Source organism: Glycine soja, chromosome 8 (assembly GCF_004193775.1).
Source record: "Glycine soja cultivar W05 chromosome 8, ASM419377v2, whole genome shotgun sequence".
In the NCBI taxonomy this organism is placed as follows: domain Eukaryota; kingdom Viridiplantae; phylum Streptophyta; class Magnoliopsida; order Fabales; family Fabaceae; genus Glycine; species Glycine soja.
The window spans coordinates 40,997,344-41,016,635 of NC_041009.1; the positions used below are offsets into that span (position 1 = coordinate 40,997,344).

Genomic DNA, 19,292 nt, shown 5'->3' on the forward strand with positions numbered 1-19,292 from the left:
TGCTTACGAATGAATAAGACAAAGTATATGCATTGCAATTTTAAAAGAGACAAAAGATTTTGGCTCAAACGTAAAATTGGAAGATGTCATACCACATTTCTAAATTTAAATATATGAGACCAATCATACAAGATGATAGAAAAATTAATGAGAATATCACACATAAGATACAAGCAAGATAACTTAAATGGAAAAAAACACTGAAGCTCATTTATGATAAAAAAGTACCTATCAAACTCAAAGATAAATTTCATCACTATGCATCCAACCATACTATATAGTAGTGAATACTGAACTTTAAAGATACAACATAAGAGAAAAATGAGAATAACAAAAATGAAAATTTAAAAATAGATATATAATCATACAAGAAAAAATAGAATACAAATTAATGTTATACAAGAAAAGATTGATAAAACACCCAATGAAGAAAAGATATCAAAAATCAATTAAAGTGATTTAAACATGTATAAAGAAGACCACACACAAGAAACACTAGTTACAAAATAGATTACATGATTTTTAGCCCAGAAAAAATGAGAAAAGGGATACTAAAAAGAATATTGGAGGAAATTATCAACAAAGATCTTTGACTTAATATTTCTAAAACTTTAACTTTTAACAGTGTTGAATGATGTCATGAAATCTATATAGCCAACCCCACCTAATAAGACTTAGATGTTAAGTTAAAAACATTTCAGGAGGTTGGATAAAAATACATAAAAAGCATTAAAATAAAATCAACAGAATTTCTTTCCTTATAGTAGACATAAACGTAAGGAAGTAAAGAACAGAAAAAGAAAATAACATAATCCAACCTGTATCACCAATTCAATCTGCAATGTACAGGCATCAAATTTTTAACTGTCCAAAGACTCTTATAGCCAAAAAATGGTTTCAATTGGAACACAATCTTGTGAATACCTAAAAATAAAATAATGGCAAAATTTTGCCAATCATGGAGGTTTTGCATAACGAAATCCTCCAAATTTGCAGGACACTAGTTGCATGCTTAATCAATTGAGGTCATATGAGTGTTAGATCCTCCAAAATTACATGGCAAAACATTAATTTCCGCCCCATTGCTACTGAAGAATCAATTTCATATACAATTTGGGGAAAGCTCAACAAATAGGCAGAGATGATCTTCTGAACCTTTTATTCTTCATTATTTTGATCGGTCCAAAACTAAGGAAAAGAAATTCAAAGGAAAAGTTTTCCATCAGGGCAAAATAGCTCTAACTTCTTTCCTATCAGCGCCACAAGCCTGAAATTCAGAAGATCACGAATCAGAGTTGAATAAAACACATCATCTACTAAGTAACACTAATAATTGTTATTTACTTGAATGTAACAGCATCTGCATCTAATTTTCATGTAATTTTAAAAACTTCTGTTTGGGTTGTGTTCACTTTGAGACTTGAACAGCATAGATATTAAATCAACCATCCATTCTAAATTAGTCTTCCCTTCATGATTTCAAATATCTAAACTCTTGTCTAAAGTACCCTCCGTTTCAAAATAATTTTCATTTGAGAGGTCTTAATTGGTTTCAAATTATTTGTGACTTTAAGAAACTAAGGAAGTATCAATGATTTTTCTTTTCAACTTTATCCTCAACTTTTGGTATCTCCATTAAGTGCAATGAGAGAACTAATGGAATGAATGGTAACACAATCAGGTGAGCTTATATTCCTTGAAATTGAGAATATTTCATGACTTTCTTAATCCTTGTGCAAAGAATTAAATAACAATTATTTTGAAACGGAAGGAGTAATATTCTCCCCAATTTAAGCAAAAGAATACTGAATCTTTGATATATCATTTGATTTGCTAATAGCAAAATTCACTTAACATTTGATAATAAAAGAATGAAGAGATATATAAAATAATGAGTAGAGATGAAAATATCACTACCTCGACACCGAAGCCTTTTACATATACATTGGTAAATAAATCAGATGGCTCTGGCATTTGACTTTCCTGGAAATCAGAAATGAATACAGAACTCTGAGATTGTAAATCACATAGGATGATAGGGCAACTGCAGGAGATGAAAATATGTGGATACCATAATTAATATTAGAAGAATAAACAATCAAGATATAGTTTCACCTTTGCTTTGGCAATGGCTTCATCAACTTCTTTTCTTATTTCCTTTTCAATGTCCTGAAAGAAGAAGTGCATAATATTTTAGCACTTGTAAGAGTTAATGGTCTACATTTTTGAAGAACTTAGTTGAGTGAAAATATGTCTTGAGTGTGTTGGTTAGCCCACTCAGCCAAAAGACTTTCATATATATAGACCAAAGGTCTTTGAGTACAAGAGAAGTAAGAGGTCTGATTACAGAGAGAAAAGCAAGATTACACAAGGGAGAAGCCTAAGTGTACTATGTCAGAGTAGAAAAACTAAAACAGCTTTATTACTGTCACTAATACATCAGAAAATATAATATAATCTAACAAGAAAATATAACATAATCTAACAGCACTAAATTCTAATGTTCCATCAAAATTAATGTGATAAGAACTTTGATTTCTATGAAAAACTCAGATTAACATCTTACAGCAGAGGCAGGCCTCTTTAATTCCTCTAAAACAGAAGCACAACAAGAACATACATAAAATAAAAATGGAAAATGGTTACAGGCTGTTCAAGGGGTTTTTCTCCACTGCCTAAAGGTCCCAAACCCTTGCTCAATGTCAAGGAGAGAGGATTGAAAAGGTAATGAAAGGACAAGGAGTAATGCCCACCTGCTCCCAATCACAGGGCCCGGCTCGATCAAAGAATGCAAAGCAACTTTACCCAGCTTACAGCCGAAAAAAAATAACAAAATGAAAAACTACCTTAAATACCAGCCTCCAGCCTCTGTGCTGTATTACAAGTCTTACATGCAACAGACCCCTTTCACAAAGCTAACAAACTGACACCTCACCCTCCTTGTTTTGAGCATTTCCCTTCCTACCCCCTTCTAGTAGATAATAGCCAAAATACCAAATCTTAGGCCCATGACAGTTCTACCACTCTACGTCCTGTTACTTTAATTGGGCCTTTAAACTACTAGGCTCTAACACCCAATCACTGAATGCCTTCCCTATTTCCCTTTCCCTGTTTTCCATGATTTTTGTTAATAGAATTCACATCTCACACCTTCCTCACTCCTCCCTGACACGTGGGAATTCTGTTATGCACATAGTGAATATTCCATTCAGCATCCAGACTATCTACATGTTGGTCAGGTACCTTATGGGCCTTACTCCCTTGCATTTCTAATAGTAATACTACTCCTTGTCTAACATTAATATATATCAGGACACTTGTAAGCTGTTCCGAATGGGCAGAAAATTTGTGGCACTTAGCAAAAATTTAAAGAAAATCATGACACACCATTCATGATAGACAAACAAATCATATCATCCAACACACAGCATAAGTAATTACAGTCAAAATAAAGCTCAAGTATCATAATTAAAGTCTACCAACTCACATGGTAGGTAACCTATGCAGGGACTCGAATTCCATGACAACTATTTTAATATAGCCAAAAATATTATGAAAAAAATATCTGTATACTTTCATTAAAATAGCAATAGGAATTTTATCATTTAAACATAAAATTTACTCATTCCTAGATGACCTGCAACAATATAAAGAAAACTGTTTCTATTCATGAACTTGAAAAGTAAAATACCAAGACGCAAGGAAAAAATTGATCACAGATATCAGGATGAAAGCATCAGTACTTAATACAAAACAAACAGATATATCACATTTTACAATTGAAGTACTGCATGAATTCAAACTTCATTCAATCACCTTTAGCTCCTTTTCAGTAGCAATCTCGTGAGTCAATAGTAGCTTTCTTACTCTCTCAATTGGATCACGCTCCTGTAATCAGATTGGACAGGAGAAAATAAAAGATAGAGTAAACTCCTCAATATTAATTAAACAAATAAGACATTTGATTATGATCATAGTAAGATACCTGTCTCACACCAGAAATCTCATCACGTGTACGGTATGTGCTGCCAGGATCAGACATGGAGTGGCCATGGTATCTGTATGTGTCCATTTCAAGAATCTGGACAAAATAATTAAGATAGAGAAATCAATTATAATATAACAGAGAATAAAAGAATCATTCCTAAAAGCTAAAAAAATTCTTAAAAAATATAAGTACAAATGAGAGGTTAATTTACTTACAATGGGACCATTCTTCAAAGCAAACTCCTTTGCAAATTTACAAGCTTGTTTCACAGCAAGAGCATCCATGCCATCTACCTGCACAAAGTATAAATATTTACTTCCAAAAAAATTTCAAAAAATGTAGTTCACGAAAAGACTACAACACATATTCAATCAGCACATGTATATATCATAGCTATCAATCTTGGATTGCAACCTGCCAAGCTTAAGCTACTGCTAACCAGTAACAAAATTGCTATGGAAGTAGAGCAAACAGTGGAATGGCTGCGATGCCAAAGTTTTAGATAAAACATAAAAATTATTTATTATTTATGATATACATATATACATGCTTACAAGCCCAAAAACAAAAAAGACAATTATAATTGAAAAGATAGACACAACAAGAGAAAGGAGGTTGAATTGTGTTGTGTTATGTTTTTTCTACAGGTCAAAAGCTTTGTATGAAATTCCTTTATAGACTGTTGCAGCGAAAAGGTTTTGGCACCAGATGAATGGATGGATCTTGACATTGTGTTATGAACTAGACGGAAGCAACAATGGACCACCTTAATAGGTGGTCCACCACAGACCATGATTTTTAGCCGTAGGATGAATCTTGTTATTATAGGTCCTTCCACACCAGATCTCTAACCCCCTTCCTGCAGCTTTTCCAACCACCGTTTGCCGTCACCAGAGGTGATTTTCAGCAGCATTTCCTTGCCACCTCTACCTTATCCTCCTTCCTCTCCGACACTGACAACCCTGATGGAGATCGTCATTGCCTCTCCAAACCTCTCGAGAATTTGATAAGGCTCAAAAAATGGGGGCACTAGTTTCCAGTGTATCCTTTGAGTAATTGAATGTTCTTTGGGAGGTCTTGGTTTAAGAAACCCCATTCTCCAATAGGAAAAACATGTGGTTTCTTGTGCTTCTCTGCATATTATTTCATTTAATCCTGAGCCTTGGACAAACAATATTTTAACTGAATAAGTGCCTCATCACAGTCCTTCAAATCCCTTACTAAAGCTTCCACACGTGATTCCCCTTCCACAAACTTAACTAAAGTTGGAGGCTTACAACCATAAACCCCTTTCAAAAGGTGTTGTTTGCGTAGACATGTGATGAGTGGTATTCCACAATTCAGCCCAAGATGGCCAAATGCACTAGTTCTTTAAGCTGCTCCAAGATAAGACTCCAAGCATCAATTGATCACCTTAGTCTGACCATCAAATTTGGGATGGTAAAAGAAACTCATTCTCAGTTTGATGCCCTGCAAGGAGAATAACTCCTGCTGAAAAGTGCTGGTAAAGAGATGATCCCTATTTAATAAGAACAGACAACGACAATTTTTCCCCCTTATTTTTATCAGAATTAAGCTCCTTGACCAAGCTTTTCCTTTAAGGAGAAGAAAAAGCCAAAAATAAGGCCAACGACAATCTAATCCTTGTACATAATACCAAAAAATTCTTCCATTCCACCAGAGAAAGGGGAACATCAACCAATCCGAAGACAAATATAATGTCTTCCTCAAGAAGCAAAACCAATAGACAGTAGTATACACCCTTTGGGTGGGTTGTAATTGTTGGGTGGTTTGCACCCCTTGGGTGTTTGCGGTTGTACACATTGGTGATGTGTGGCTTATGCTTATGCTTATCAATACCCCCGCCTAAAAGACTCACCTTGTCCTCAAGGTGATAAGTCGAAAAAACCTCTTGTAATTTAGCCATAGATTCCCAACTATTTTCACTGGGAGGGAGATTTTTCCACTGAATTAAAACTTTCACGATGCCCGGTTGTAGTTCACAAATATCTAAAACAGAATTTGGATAAGCTTGTAATTCCTGATCCTTAGATAACATAGGTGGTAAAGGTTGGGACTGGAATGAGTCACCAATGGCTTTCTTGAGGAGAGAGACATGAAAGACAGGATGAATTTTAATGTGAGATGGAAAATCCAACTTATAAGCAACAATACCCACCTTATTAAACACCTGGAAAGGACCATAAAACCGAGGGGAGAGTTTTTCATTAATCCTTTTAGCCAAGGATCTTCTCCTGTAAGGTTGCATCTTCAAGAACACCCAATCACCGACTGCATATTCTATGTCCCGACAGCATTTGTTGGTATTTGCTTGCATGATATCTTGAGACTTCAACAAATTTTCTCTTAGAGTAGCCAATAATTCATCCCGAGCAATTGTTAGTTTATTGACTTCTTCAAGGCGGGAAGGAATGGTGGATCCCTTGAGAATGTGATGGGATCATGTCCATACAAAGCTTTGAAAGGAGACATCTTGCTTGAAGCGATATAATTGGTGTTAAACCAGAATTCTGCCCATGGAAGACAAGAGGCCCATTTCTTAGGCTTTGTTCCAGTTATGCATTGTAAACAAACTTCCAAGCATCGGTTGACAACTTCTGTTTGTCCGTCAGTTTGGGGATGATATGTTGAACTAAACTTAAGTTGTGTACCTACTGCTTTAGAAAGGGCTTTCCAGAAGTTGCTTAAAAACAAAGGGTCACAATCTGAAACAATGGAAGACAGAAATCCATGTAATCTTACAATTTCCTGTAGAAAAACTGCGGCCACTTCGGTAGCAGTGAAGGGATGTCCTAATGGTATGAAGTGAGCATACTTAGTGAGTCGGTCAACCACCACCAGGATTGTATCCTTCCCCTTGGATTTGGGCAGTCCTCCAATAAAATCCATAGAAATATCTGTCCATACTTGAGTAGGAATGGGTAATGGCTGTAGCAATCCTGCTGGAGACAAGTTGTCGCTTTTGTTTCTTTGACAGACTTCGCAAGCAACAACGAAATTCTTGATATTGGTTTTCATCCCTTCCCAATACACTAGACTTGCTATTCTTTTGTAAGTTCTGAAGATACCTAAATGTCCTCCTACCAATGATGAATGAAATTCTTTCAAAATGATTGGAATCCAGGAGGAAGATTTGGATAGCACCAATTTCTCCTTGTAAAATAACTTCTGATCCGTCAAAGTATAGCCCATATGAGATGCGGGATCAATAATCAGGTCTTGCATGATTTTTTGTAACTTGTCATCTTGTTTGATCTCTTCTATCCATTCTTCAAAATCGTGAATTTGTAAGATTGTCATGGCACAATAGGAACTTCTCTTGGAAAGGCCATCGGCGGCAAAATTTTCCATCCCTGGCTTGTACTATATTTCAAAATCATATCCTGCCCATTTGAAACTCCATTTGTATTGTTCCTCACCAAGCATCCTGTGTTCTATAAAAAATTTCAAACTTTTTTGGTCAATTTTGATAATAAAATGGTTTCCCAGCAAGTAGTGTCGCCATTTTTGGACCGCTTTCACGATTGCCATCAATTCGCGATCATACACCGATTTCCTTTGGTTTCTTTCGGATATGGTAGTGCACCAAAAGGCTAGGGGTCTTCCTTCTTGCATTAGAACTACTCCGAATCCAGTTCCACAAGCATTAGTTTCAACCACAAAAGGCTTTGAAAAGTCAAATACTGCTAATGTAGGCAAACAAGTCATGGCTTGCTTAAGTTGTTCGAAGGCAGTTTGCGCCTCTGGACTCCATTGGAAGGCATTTTTCTTCAACAGGTTGGTCAATGGCCTTGCTATTTTTCCATAATTATGAACAAACCTCCTGTAATAGCTAGTAAGGCCTAAGAATACCCTTAAGCCGGTGACATACTTGGGCGTAGGCCATAATGTCATTGCTTCCAACTTCTGAGGATCTGTGGATACACCTCCAGCGGACCTTTCGAATTGCTCAATGTACTCTTCCACCGTTTCTTCTTGTTTAAGTGCAAGGAAGGCGACAAAAGGGTTGAGAGTGGCTGAAGTTTGGAATCTTTCAAGAATGGCAACTTTGAAATCGCCCCATCCAATATCAGAATTGCAAGTCTCCCACCATTGAAACCAAGATAGCACCTTTCCATCTAGCGCCACCATAACTGCTTGAATTTTCTCTTCTTCTAGTATATCTCTCATTTGAAAGAAGCGTTCCAATTTATTTATCCAACTATAAACATCAGATTCCCCATCATATATGGGGATTTCCAATTTTCTCCATCGTTTTGTTTTTCCTTCGCCGGTGTGGTTTTTGGGTGTCTCTTCTTTATTGACGGAACCTTTGGGTGTGTCATCATTTGAATGCTTGAATAAATTTTCCATCATGGCTTCTAGGCGCGCAAAACATGTTTCAAGTTGTTGTCGTTCTGCATCTCGGTTTTGTCAGTCCTCCATTAGCATCTCCAAAATTCTCTCCATTGTGTCTGGATTTTCAGAATTGGATCGAGTTGTCACCATTGTTGGAAACAGGAACCGAATCGGTGCTCTGATACCAAATGGATAAGAACAGATCAAAAAGGAACAGATTTGAAAAGATGAAACAAATTTTTTTATAGATAATTAGAGATATTGTATTACACAGGTTTTCGAGAGTCTGTCTCTCCACAATTCAGATTCTTCCTAATTCTAGAGTGTCTTTCCCATTCTAGTTTACTTCTATTTATACTACATCTAATGGACACAACTATTCTAAATGGTTGTGACTGTTCCCAAGGGTCATGCCCCCTTGATTTGCATCTCCTAACCTTACACCCCTTGGGCGGATCATAATGGTTGGTTGTGACTATTCCCAAGGGTCATGTCCCCTTGATTCACATCTTTCAGTTGGTTGTAATTGTTCCCAAGGGTCATGTCCCCTTTCTATTGGTTGTGACTGTTCCCAAGGGTCATGTCCCCTTGATTCACATCTTCTGACCTTGCACCCTTTGGGTGAATCGTAACTATTGGGTGGTTTACACCCTTTGGGTGGGTTGTAACTGTTGGGTGGTTTGCACCCCTTGGGTGTTTGCGGGTGTACACCTTGGTGATATGTGGCTTATGCTTATGCTTATCAATCACCCAAGGGCAGATCCCATCTCTACCAGATTCTAATTCAACTAGAGCTAACTGTTGTATTTGTGCATTTTCTTCAAGATTGATGCCCTACTTCATTCTTCAACCCAACATATGCTCAATTTCATTAATCAACTCCGTCAACATACTTTTCAATCTCAAATACACTGAAATACAATGAGCACAGCTGGACCCATGATTTCTGGTGATCATTGGTTTTCTTCAAAAGCTCCACATAATTGTCCAATGCCTCAGCTTTGGTCTCCATCTCCCCAATGAGTGCGTCCAGCAAGTTGGACCAAAATGTTAGGAATCATCCATTGGAAATGGAGAGAGAAAGATTGTTTAATTGACATTAAACAAGAAGAGAAAGAAGTGAAATACAATGTTTTGAACGTCTCATTTCTACCCTTATTTCCTCTTATTTTTCTAACTGAACCTCCTCTAACTAGTTAACTGCCCTAATTGTTTTTAACTATTTTGACTCCCCTTTATTCTTCCAACCACATCTTACCCTTGTATCCTAACACAATCACCATCGATCTAACTCACAATCAACAACCCAATAACTGGAGTCGTTGCCCAAACAGACATTCAACTATGTGAACAAAGACAAAGTTTGGAAATGAAAAACACAGAAAAAAGAGAGGAAAATATATGAATAGTGAAGGGTGAAGAAAGAACACAACACAGGAATAAATAAATAAACAGCAGAGCCCTCTCCAAACATGACACGAACAGATCATAGACCAAACAGGGTAAATGAACACCAATCAAGCTGCACTATGATGTTTTTAGTGTGAACAGAGTGGCATTGAATATTTATAACACAACAACAGCAGTCAATCTCTCTAACCTTCAATCCAGGAACATAATCCCCACGCTTGTAATAAGCAGGACTCTTAGCAGCTCTCCACTCAGCTGTCCCCATTCCATCTGTCCCACAAACCAAACCAAATTAATCCAAACCCAAATCAACAAAGTCCCTTTTCAAATTATTATTTTCAATAAGCAGTTACAAAAGAATAAAAAATAACAAAGTAGAATAAATTAAGTTTTTATAAATTAGTCTACTGATAAGCTAATTTCAACTTATGAAAGAAGCTCAATTCAGTTTACCTTCTTATTTTCTTCTCCTACAAGTATTAAATGAAGTATCTTGTTAACCCGTGCCCTTAGGGCATTGGTTTGGTTTATGAACTAAAAGAAAAAAACATTTATTGTGAAAAATAATAGGAGGGCTTAAAAAAAAGTCATGGATAACACAATTTTATGCATCCCAATAAAGATCTTTCTCCTTTTAATTTTTTAACCAATGTCATAAAGCCGCTGATTAACAATTGTCTTAAAGGAAAAGTTTATCCAAACAAAGTCTAAAACCACCCCACATTTCATACTCACAGTGATTATTCTCGCAGACCAAAATGGAGGGGAGATCCCAAAGAGCGGAAATGTTAAGCGCCTCGAACAACTGGCCCTGATTGGCAGCACCATCACCGTACATAGAAAACGTAACATTCTCATCTTTACAATACTTCTGAGCAAAAGCCAAGCCACACCCAAGCGGAACCTGCGCCCCAACGATTCCATGGCCACCGTAGAAGCCACCTTCCTTCCTATAAAAGTGCATGGATCCCCCTTTCCCCTTGGAGCAGCCGTCGCGGCGGCCCATGAGCTCGGAGAAGATCTCGATTAGGGTTCCGCCACGGGCGAGGAAGGTGCAATGGTCGCGGTAGGCGGTGATGACGCAGTCCTTGCGCGTGATGGCGGCCTCCATGCCGACGGCGACAGCCTCCTGACCGTCGTAGAGGTGGCAGAAGCCGCGGATCAGCTTCGCCTTGTAGAGCGAGTCCGCCGCGATCTCCATCCGCCGCATCAGCGCCATGTCGTGGAAGAACGCAAAGAGCTCCGCCGAGGAGGTCTCCACGGCGCGTGACGGCGCGTCGCAGTTGTGGGAGGTGAAGGGCACCGAGGTCTCTATCGTGAGTGGGTCTGACGAAGTCGAAACCGAACGGCGTCGTAGTGATAAGTACGACGCTAGGGGTTTCAGAAGATTCGATTGCGACGATTGAGCAACAACGCGCGAGAGAGCCATTTTTTGGATCGAAAAGAAAATTAGGTTAAAAATGAAGAAAGAATCGAATTTGTTTGAAAAAAAGTTGGTTAGTTTAGAAAGAAGGAATGAGAATGATGATGCAAAGAAGAGGAAAAAATGGGTTTTTGTTACTTTGTTTGAGGTTGGAGGGTTAGGTGTGGACTGAGGGGTCAAAAGTGATGATGGATGGTGGGAAAGTGACAGAGACAAAATAAAAATGATTTTTTTATTCGGGGTGCTTCGTAAAAGATTTAGTTAATATAACCTCTTAATATATGTATCGTTTGATCTTCGTCTAGTGGCTCTGGTTGAATTGAGTTAGATTTCACGGGTATTCTGTAACATTATTTCTATGACGTGGAAAACTATGAACCGTTGGATAGAGGTCGAAGAGGCGATTGCATTAATTCTTTAATGCAGCAAATCTGAATCCTAAAAGAATCTGGGATTTTTCATTAGCTCGTTCGCCATAAATTGAAGATTTTGAAGTACTTGAATTTGGAAAGCTTGTTCGTGGAATAAATTCTAGATTTTTGGTGATATTTTTGTACAGACAGATAATTAGGCTAGGACATTTATTAATAATTCAAATGAGAATGATTTATTTTGAGATATATAAAATTATATTATTTATAATTTTTTATATTCTTATATAATTTATATGATAAATATTTTTTATTTAAGTTATTTAATTAATATTTTTACCACACATTGGTTAATAAGATTTGATTAATTAGTGGAGATTTGAACTCATAATATTTTATTTTTTTTATTTCTCTACATCCTTCTCTAAGGGTTGGACTAATCTTATATATAAAGGTTTTAAATTAAACTTTTTAAAGTAGAGATAAGATAAAAATAATAAATAATTAATACAAGGTGAGTGTGTATGATGAATAATATTAACATAATTTATTTATATTTAGAGTCTATTAAAATTAAGTGACAAGTCATTATTATTTGTGTTAAAATTGGTGTATGATGAATAAGATATTTATTAGATTTGATATCATGGAATGCACACTATAAATATATTTATTTTTATGGTTTTTTATTTTTATAGTATTATATTAATAATAAATTTTTATTAAGCTACCTTCTAGGCCGAAAGCAACACACCTATCACTATCAACTTCGTTTGGATATTGGTTCGTGGGAAAGAGACATGTTGCATCCTTCCAGATCGGAAGAGAAGTCACTATCACTACCATGGTCTTTGATCCAACAACTCTCATATTCATATAACAGGTCGTCAACATTGGAGGTTGAGTCATGTTGGTTGTTTGGTGGGCTATTATTGTCACAAATTATGGCAAATAACTCCATGAATGGTAGTGTTGGGTTGTTGTAAAAAATGTTGAACATTTGTCGAGCGTCAGCATCATCTCTCAGAATAAAAGATGTGTATATGTATGGTTGTTGTAGATGCAATTGCCTTTGGTGTTTTGGTGATGATCATGATGATATGATGCAATTAATGCAAATGGACTTTTCAAGATTAAATTCAAGACAATACTTCAAGATTACAAGTCACAACATCAAGATGATCACTAGTATATTAGGAAGGGAATTCCTAATTGAATTAGCAAAAGGTTTGGCCAAATAATTTAAATTAAAAAGTGTTTTTCAAAGGATTTATTCTCTGGTAACCAATTACTAGAGGATGTAATCGATTACTAGTGGCCAAATATGTTTTACAACAGCTACTAAAATTTGAATTTGAATTTTAGACTGTGTAATCGATTACACAATTTTGATAATCGATTACCAGCAGTTAATAAACGTTTTAATTCAAATTTTAAAAGCTGTAATCGATTACACAATTCCTGTAATCGATTACCAGACAAGATTTTCAGAAAAATCTTTCTAAGAGTCACAACTTCTCAAAAGGCTTTTTCATGACCACCAATGGTCTATATATATGTGACTTATAACACGAATTTGCTAAGAGTTTTTTTCAGAACAAAAGTGTTTATCCTCTCAAAGAGCAAAATCATTTTATCCTCTTAAGAATTCCTTGGCCAATTCAATTGCAATTCATTAAGGAATTATTTGAGTGCTCAATCTGTAAAATCTATCTCTTTCTAGAGAGATTCATTCTTCTTCTCCTTCTAATTCGTTAAGGGATTAAGAGACCGAAAATCTCTTGTTGTAAAGGAATTCTAAACACAAAGGAAGGATTGTCCTTGTGTGTTTAGAACTTGTAAAAGGAATAGTAGAACTCTCAAGCGGGTTGCTTGGGGATTGGACGTAGGCACAAGGGTGTGGCCAAACCAGTATAAATCTGAGTTTGCACTTTCTCTTCCCTTAAACTCCTTTGTTTATTATTGCTTTATATTCATATTCAAATTGTTTTTATTTGAATTAATATTTAAGAAGTTCATTGTTAAGGGAATTTATAACTTGAATAGAAAGTGAAATAGATTTTTAATTGGGGAAGTAGTTTGGAATATCTTAATTCAACCCCCCCTTCTTAAGATATTTGAGGCCACTTGTCTAACAGTTGTCCTAACTCAAATATGGGGCATCGGAAGCGGAGTTCTTCAATATATTGGTGTGGTTCAATGTTTATTTTTTGGTGAACAAATTCAACTAATTGCATAAAGGTTATGACCTTGTTGACCAAGAAATTTTGTGTTGTTACTAATGAAGGTAGTGTCCTCATCAGTGTTGCATATTTCACTGTTGTAGTAAACACAAACATATGCAGTTAGGTGACACATTCTTGTAGGGATTGAGATGAATATTTGAAAGTTCTACGAATATCTTTAGTGGTATTTATAGAATTTTTTTATTGCAAGCAGGTAAATGACATGCGAGTATGTTCAACACCTACTTTTTAAACTTTTTACTCATAATTTGAGGTCATTTTTTATAAAACTGTTATACAATATATTTTTTTTGGATTCTTTGACTTGAAGTCTATGAAATAAACTTTCCATGGATTTTTTAATGTATTGGATATAAATTTAAAAAATTGCATAAAATGACCACTTAAACATTGTTTTAAGGGTGGGAAACATATTTTTTTTATTTTTTATTCTTAATTTGAGGTCTTTTTTTATGAAATTGTTACACAATATATATTTTTTAGATTCTTTGATGTGAGGACTATGAAATGAATTTCTCAATAGATATTTTTAATGTATTAGACATAAATTCAAAAAATTGCATGAGATGACCACTTAAACATTTTTTAAGGGTGATAAACATTTTTTTTTTATTCTTAATTTGAGGTCTTTTTTTATGAAACTGTTACACGATATTTTTTTGGATTCTTTGACGTGAAGACTATGAAATAAACTTTCCAGCGGATATTTTTAATGTATTGGACAAATTTAAAAAATTGCATAAGATGACCGCTTAAATATTTTTTTAAGGGTGGGAAACATACTTTTTTAATTTTTTACTCTTAATTTGAGGTCTTTTTTGTTAAATTGTTACATGATATATTTTTTTTATTCTTTGATGTGAGGACCATGAAATAAAATTTTCATGGATGTTTTTAATGTATTGGACATAAATTTAAAAAATTGCATAAGATGACCAATTAAACATTGTTTTAAGGGTAAGAAACATACTTTTTTTTACTCTTAATTTGAGGTCATTTTTTATGAAACCATTATAAGGGTAGTTAAACATAGTTGATCCCATTATCACAACATTTTATACTTCAATGACCAAGATGATGACCAGTCCCACAAGACGGTGGACATCGATTACGTCGCAGATTTCTTCTCTCTTATGTGACTGGTCCTCCCTCATGATGATGATGTTGTTATTTTGTGTCAGTGTATTCATTGTGGGTTATTGTAGCTGAAGAACTTTGTCCTTGCTCTTCAAACGAACATGGTGCATCAAACTGTTGTAAAGAAACCAAATATGATGCCGTAGAATTTGGTGTATTCAAATCCACCAAATAAATTGGTCATCCATTCATGGCTAGTTGCGTTGACTGACTCGCGAGTCTATCCAAAAGTTTGATGAACAGGTGAAGGAGTACAAAACATAGACTGAGGATGTGGAATTTCGAAATGTGTTTGTTCAACACTTGTCCCTACAACATTATGGGTAGTTGTTATGCGTGGATCCTTTAGTTGTTGTGCAACAGACAATAACATAATAGTATTTTTCCTATACCATTCCATATATTTCGGTGTATGTGTCACTATTCCTTCAACCCATTGTCTAGTTAAAACTTCATTGCGTTTGTTCTTCTAGATATTAATTCACTCCGCATGATATTCCATCTAGTCACTGTAATGATTGTCTCGCATGTCAATCTGGTGAAGTCGATCAAGATTCATAGGATCAATAGGGATATCTTGTTGTAGTCCAAATTGTAGCTTGACCCGATTTGTTTGATGTCATTCCAGAATTGAAAACCAAATAATTGCAATACATGCAGACCAAATCTCTTTGTCTCTGTATGCATGTCTCGATAAGTGTTCTTCAAATCCTCTATATGGGATCCAAGAAAACTGAAATATATGTTAATAATGCAACATTAGTAAATGTTAATATGTACATATTGATGGTGCAATTCATGATAATATTATACCTCATGACTCTCCATATGATATATACGAGATTTATACCTGACCAAGTCACCATGAGGTGTGGTCTTATATTCTAATCTACCACCATTCCATTTGAAATGTAAAAGAAACAAAACCACTATTCATTGTAATGTTATAATACGCATCATTGAAATTTAAAATTTAGATTTCACTATATGTAAATAACCTTTTAGAGAATGGATAAGTTGTTTCAGGTCATGGGACTCTTGGTGCAATAAAAGACATGTGGTACCAAGCCCATGACTGCAACAGTATGGCACAACCACCCATAACTCTACCAACCTTCGATGGTGCTCGACACAATTCTCTATATAGGTTTGCTAAACAAGTAGAATCCCAACTATAGTTTTTTATGTTGTTGAAATCACGTAATAGGTTCAAATATATTAGATGAACTCTATTTCCAGATTTATCAGGAATTAAAGCACCACCAATCATGAACATTGTGTAAGTTTTACACCTGCATTGTAATTGGTGTATTGTTGGTTCTTTAGGCAATGATGTGTGCAAGATACTAAGCAACCATGTCAGCTTCAGTGCAGCTCCCTTACTTGCATTTTTTGGAGGGACTTCCCCTAGTAACTCGTCACATAACTCATCTCAATGTAAGAAGCTAGGTCCAATCACAATATGGCCATTGACTCTAATGCCTAGATGAAGTGTAACATCGAGTATGATGGTGCACTCACCCCATGGAAGGCGAAAGGTATGTGTTTCAAGCCTCCATCATTCAACCAATGCAAGATCAATTCTGCACTGTTTGATTAGGGCAATATGTTGAAACCCGATAGACAATAATAATGGTATAATTTGTGGTTCTGGTTCAAGTATTGTATGGTAATATGAAGTGATTAAGTCGTTAATCGTGGTACATGAATGGTGAACGTGTTGATGACGCAATAGAGGTTTATGAGCCATGACAACGATGTTAAATGGTAAACTAGATACAAATGATATAAAGTTTGAAGTTGGGTGATGAAAATGTGGTATTGACATGCACCTCCCATCTATTTATAATATAAACTGTATTAAGATTCCAAAACATATTTACACTTTATCTCATTGTAAGGCCTTGAGATTTCAAAGCACATTTACACTTTGTCTCATTGTAAGGCCTCGAAAGCACATTAACACGACTATGTTAGTGTCACGCATCAAGATTCCAATTCACGTGAACCATGGACCTATGATTGATTGTATATATAAATGCATTATATCACCAAATACTTTGCATAGTTGCATCAAATCAAATTGTCAGAGTAAACAAAAAGAGCAAGCAAAATGAGGTTAGAACCAATTTATGTGTACATTTATATCAATGGTGAAATCATTCAAAGTTCAAGTGCAAATACAATTCTCAGAGGTGACAAGATAAAATCATTATTGTTGAATTCAACAATGATGCTGTCAAACATAATCACCGCAATACAGTCATCAATTAGAGATAATGATGCAATGCCTATAATTACTGCACTTTGGTATCGTTGTCATGTATATCAATTCAATGGTCAAGTTCAATATAGGGCAATTCAAATTATTGACGAAGAAGGTGTTTGGTGCATGCTTGATACATTTGTGAATATGGTAAGTATAATATGTATGGAACTTAAAGTTGATGTTCATAATTCATTATCACCTTCTCAAGTTAATGACCTAAGTTGGGCCAAGATGGAGCAGTTGCACAATTCCCTGAAATTAGAATTAATAATTTAACATATTTTGTTGTTGTATTGCATTTAAGTTTTTCTGAGCCTTTATTTTGTATTTGTAGTTGTTCCATGCTTTGAAGTTTTTTTTTTTCAATTTACTTCAATAATAATAGTCTACATGGATGTTTGTAGAGATGCGGAACAGTGTCGTACCTAACCCTCACATGCACTAAGAACCCCATTAATGTGCAGTGTTGCACACTATTCACTTACATGCACTAGATTGTCGCCTTTAATATGCATTATTGCACATTGTTCACTCACATGCGTACGTTTAGTACATTAACATGGTTCTCAATAATTCGCGTGAGTGTTGGCGGACCAACGTCACCTCCATTGCAATATCACCAACCTAGGTGTCTAGTGGAGTTGAACCTTGACCACCTACCACAATACAATGATCGACACTATTTCATTCAGCAACAAGATAGTGTACAACCACTAACCGGTGCCCTCGAGATTGGCATGACCATCGATGAAAAAACACAATGTATTCGAGTAGTCAAAGAATACAACATCATAAATCATTTTGATAGCAGAATAATATATTTTGACCAGAGAAGGCTAAACTTCCTGTGTAAGTCACATGAAGATGGTTGTACATGAAGCTTAGGCGCATGCAATTCAAAAAGGGATAAGGAATGGATTATCAAGAGTATCAGAGGTGATCACACTTGTCTCGCGCCAATGCTCAAACAAGATCATCGACAACTCGACAAACACGTCATAACACAGATCATCCAACCCATTGTTAGAGCAAACCCAACAGTCTCTATCAAAACGTTGACTGCAGAGATCAAAACATCCATGAATTATGCTCCATCTTACAAAAAGACATGGTTAGCAAAGCAAAGAGCGTTGGAGATGATTCATGGAAGAATCATATGTCAAGTTGGCAAAACTTTTGGGAGCTTTGCAATCTTGTGTTCTCGGGATTGTGATTGCTGCTCAAATAGAATTTGTATTCGTGTTTGAGAGGGGAGAAATTATACCTGGCATTTATGGGAAGTATACTAGCACATCATTGATAGCTACACCACAAGACGGAGCTAACCATTGTAGAAGGGAAACAACTTCAGCGTGGGGTTTTTCCTAAAAAATTTGAGAACGCAAATTAACTTATGGGTTTAGGAAACATCCCATTTGTTCTGCCCTGCATACACTTGAAGAAACAACTCAGCTGGTGAGAATATATTTGATTTCTTCGTTAAACTTTACTTTGAATCAAATTTCATAATGTAATAGATTGATTGAATATTTACATGATACTCATACACAGAGAAGATGCATTGGTGGCATCTTGGTAATATATGTGTGAATAAGCCAAGTGCAACTGAATAGCTTGATTAGCTACCAAAAAAATACTGGGTACAATGCTTTGACGAGGGGAAACATTGAGGACATATAACTACAAATTTGTCTGAGTCGGTTGATTCCATGTTCAAAAAACACAAGACATTTGTCAGTGTCATCGTTGGTTGAAGAGACATACTTAAGACTGCAAAACTCTTTGCTAGTAGATGTCGATAAACCTAGGCAATGATCAACTCCAACTCGCAGTATTCTGAAGTTGTCTTCGAGGCAACGAATAACGGTCATCAAATACGCATTTTTTTTACAAACACAACCACACATTTATTGTAACATAGACCCAAGCCCCACTTCAAACACCAAACCACCTGGAAGGTTTAGGGTCATGTTACAATCCCAAGATTGTGATTGTGGTGAATATCAGGCTAAATACTTACGGTGTTCTCACGTCATGGCTGCCTGTAAATCTGTCAATGTTGATCCCATGAACTATCTACTGCCTTATT

The 19,292-nt window shown here is 35.8% G+C and overlaps 1 protein-coding gene across 1 annotated transcript; it reads right to left on the reverse strand.

Moving 5' to 3' along the window:
* Window positions 1-784: 784 nt before the first annotated feature.
* LOC114423215 (pyruvate dehydrogenase E1 component subunit alpha, mitochondrial-like) lies at window positions 785-11,371 on the reverse strand. The gene is made up of 8 exons (XM_028389880.1): window positions 10,493-11,371; window positions 9,948-10,027; window positions 4,204-4,281; window positions 3,986-4,081; window positions 3,817-3,888; window positions 2,116-2,169; window positions 1,918-1,983; window positions 785-1,267 (listed from the first exon to the last, which is right to left on the reverse strand). The coding sequence occupies exons 1-8, from the start codon at window positions 11,184-11,186 to the stop codon at window positions 1,223-1,225; spliced, it is 1,185 nt and encodes a 394-aa protein (XP_028245681.1). The 5' UTR covers window positions 11,187-11,371; the 3' UTR covers window positions 785-1,222.
* Window positions 11,372-19,292: the final 7,921 nt, after the last annotated feature.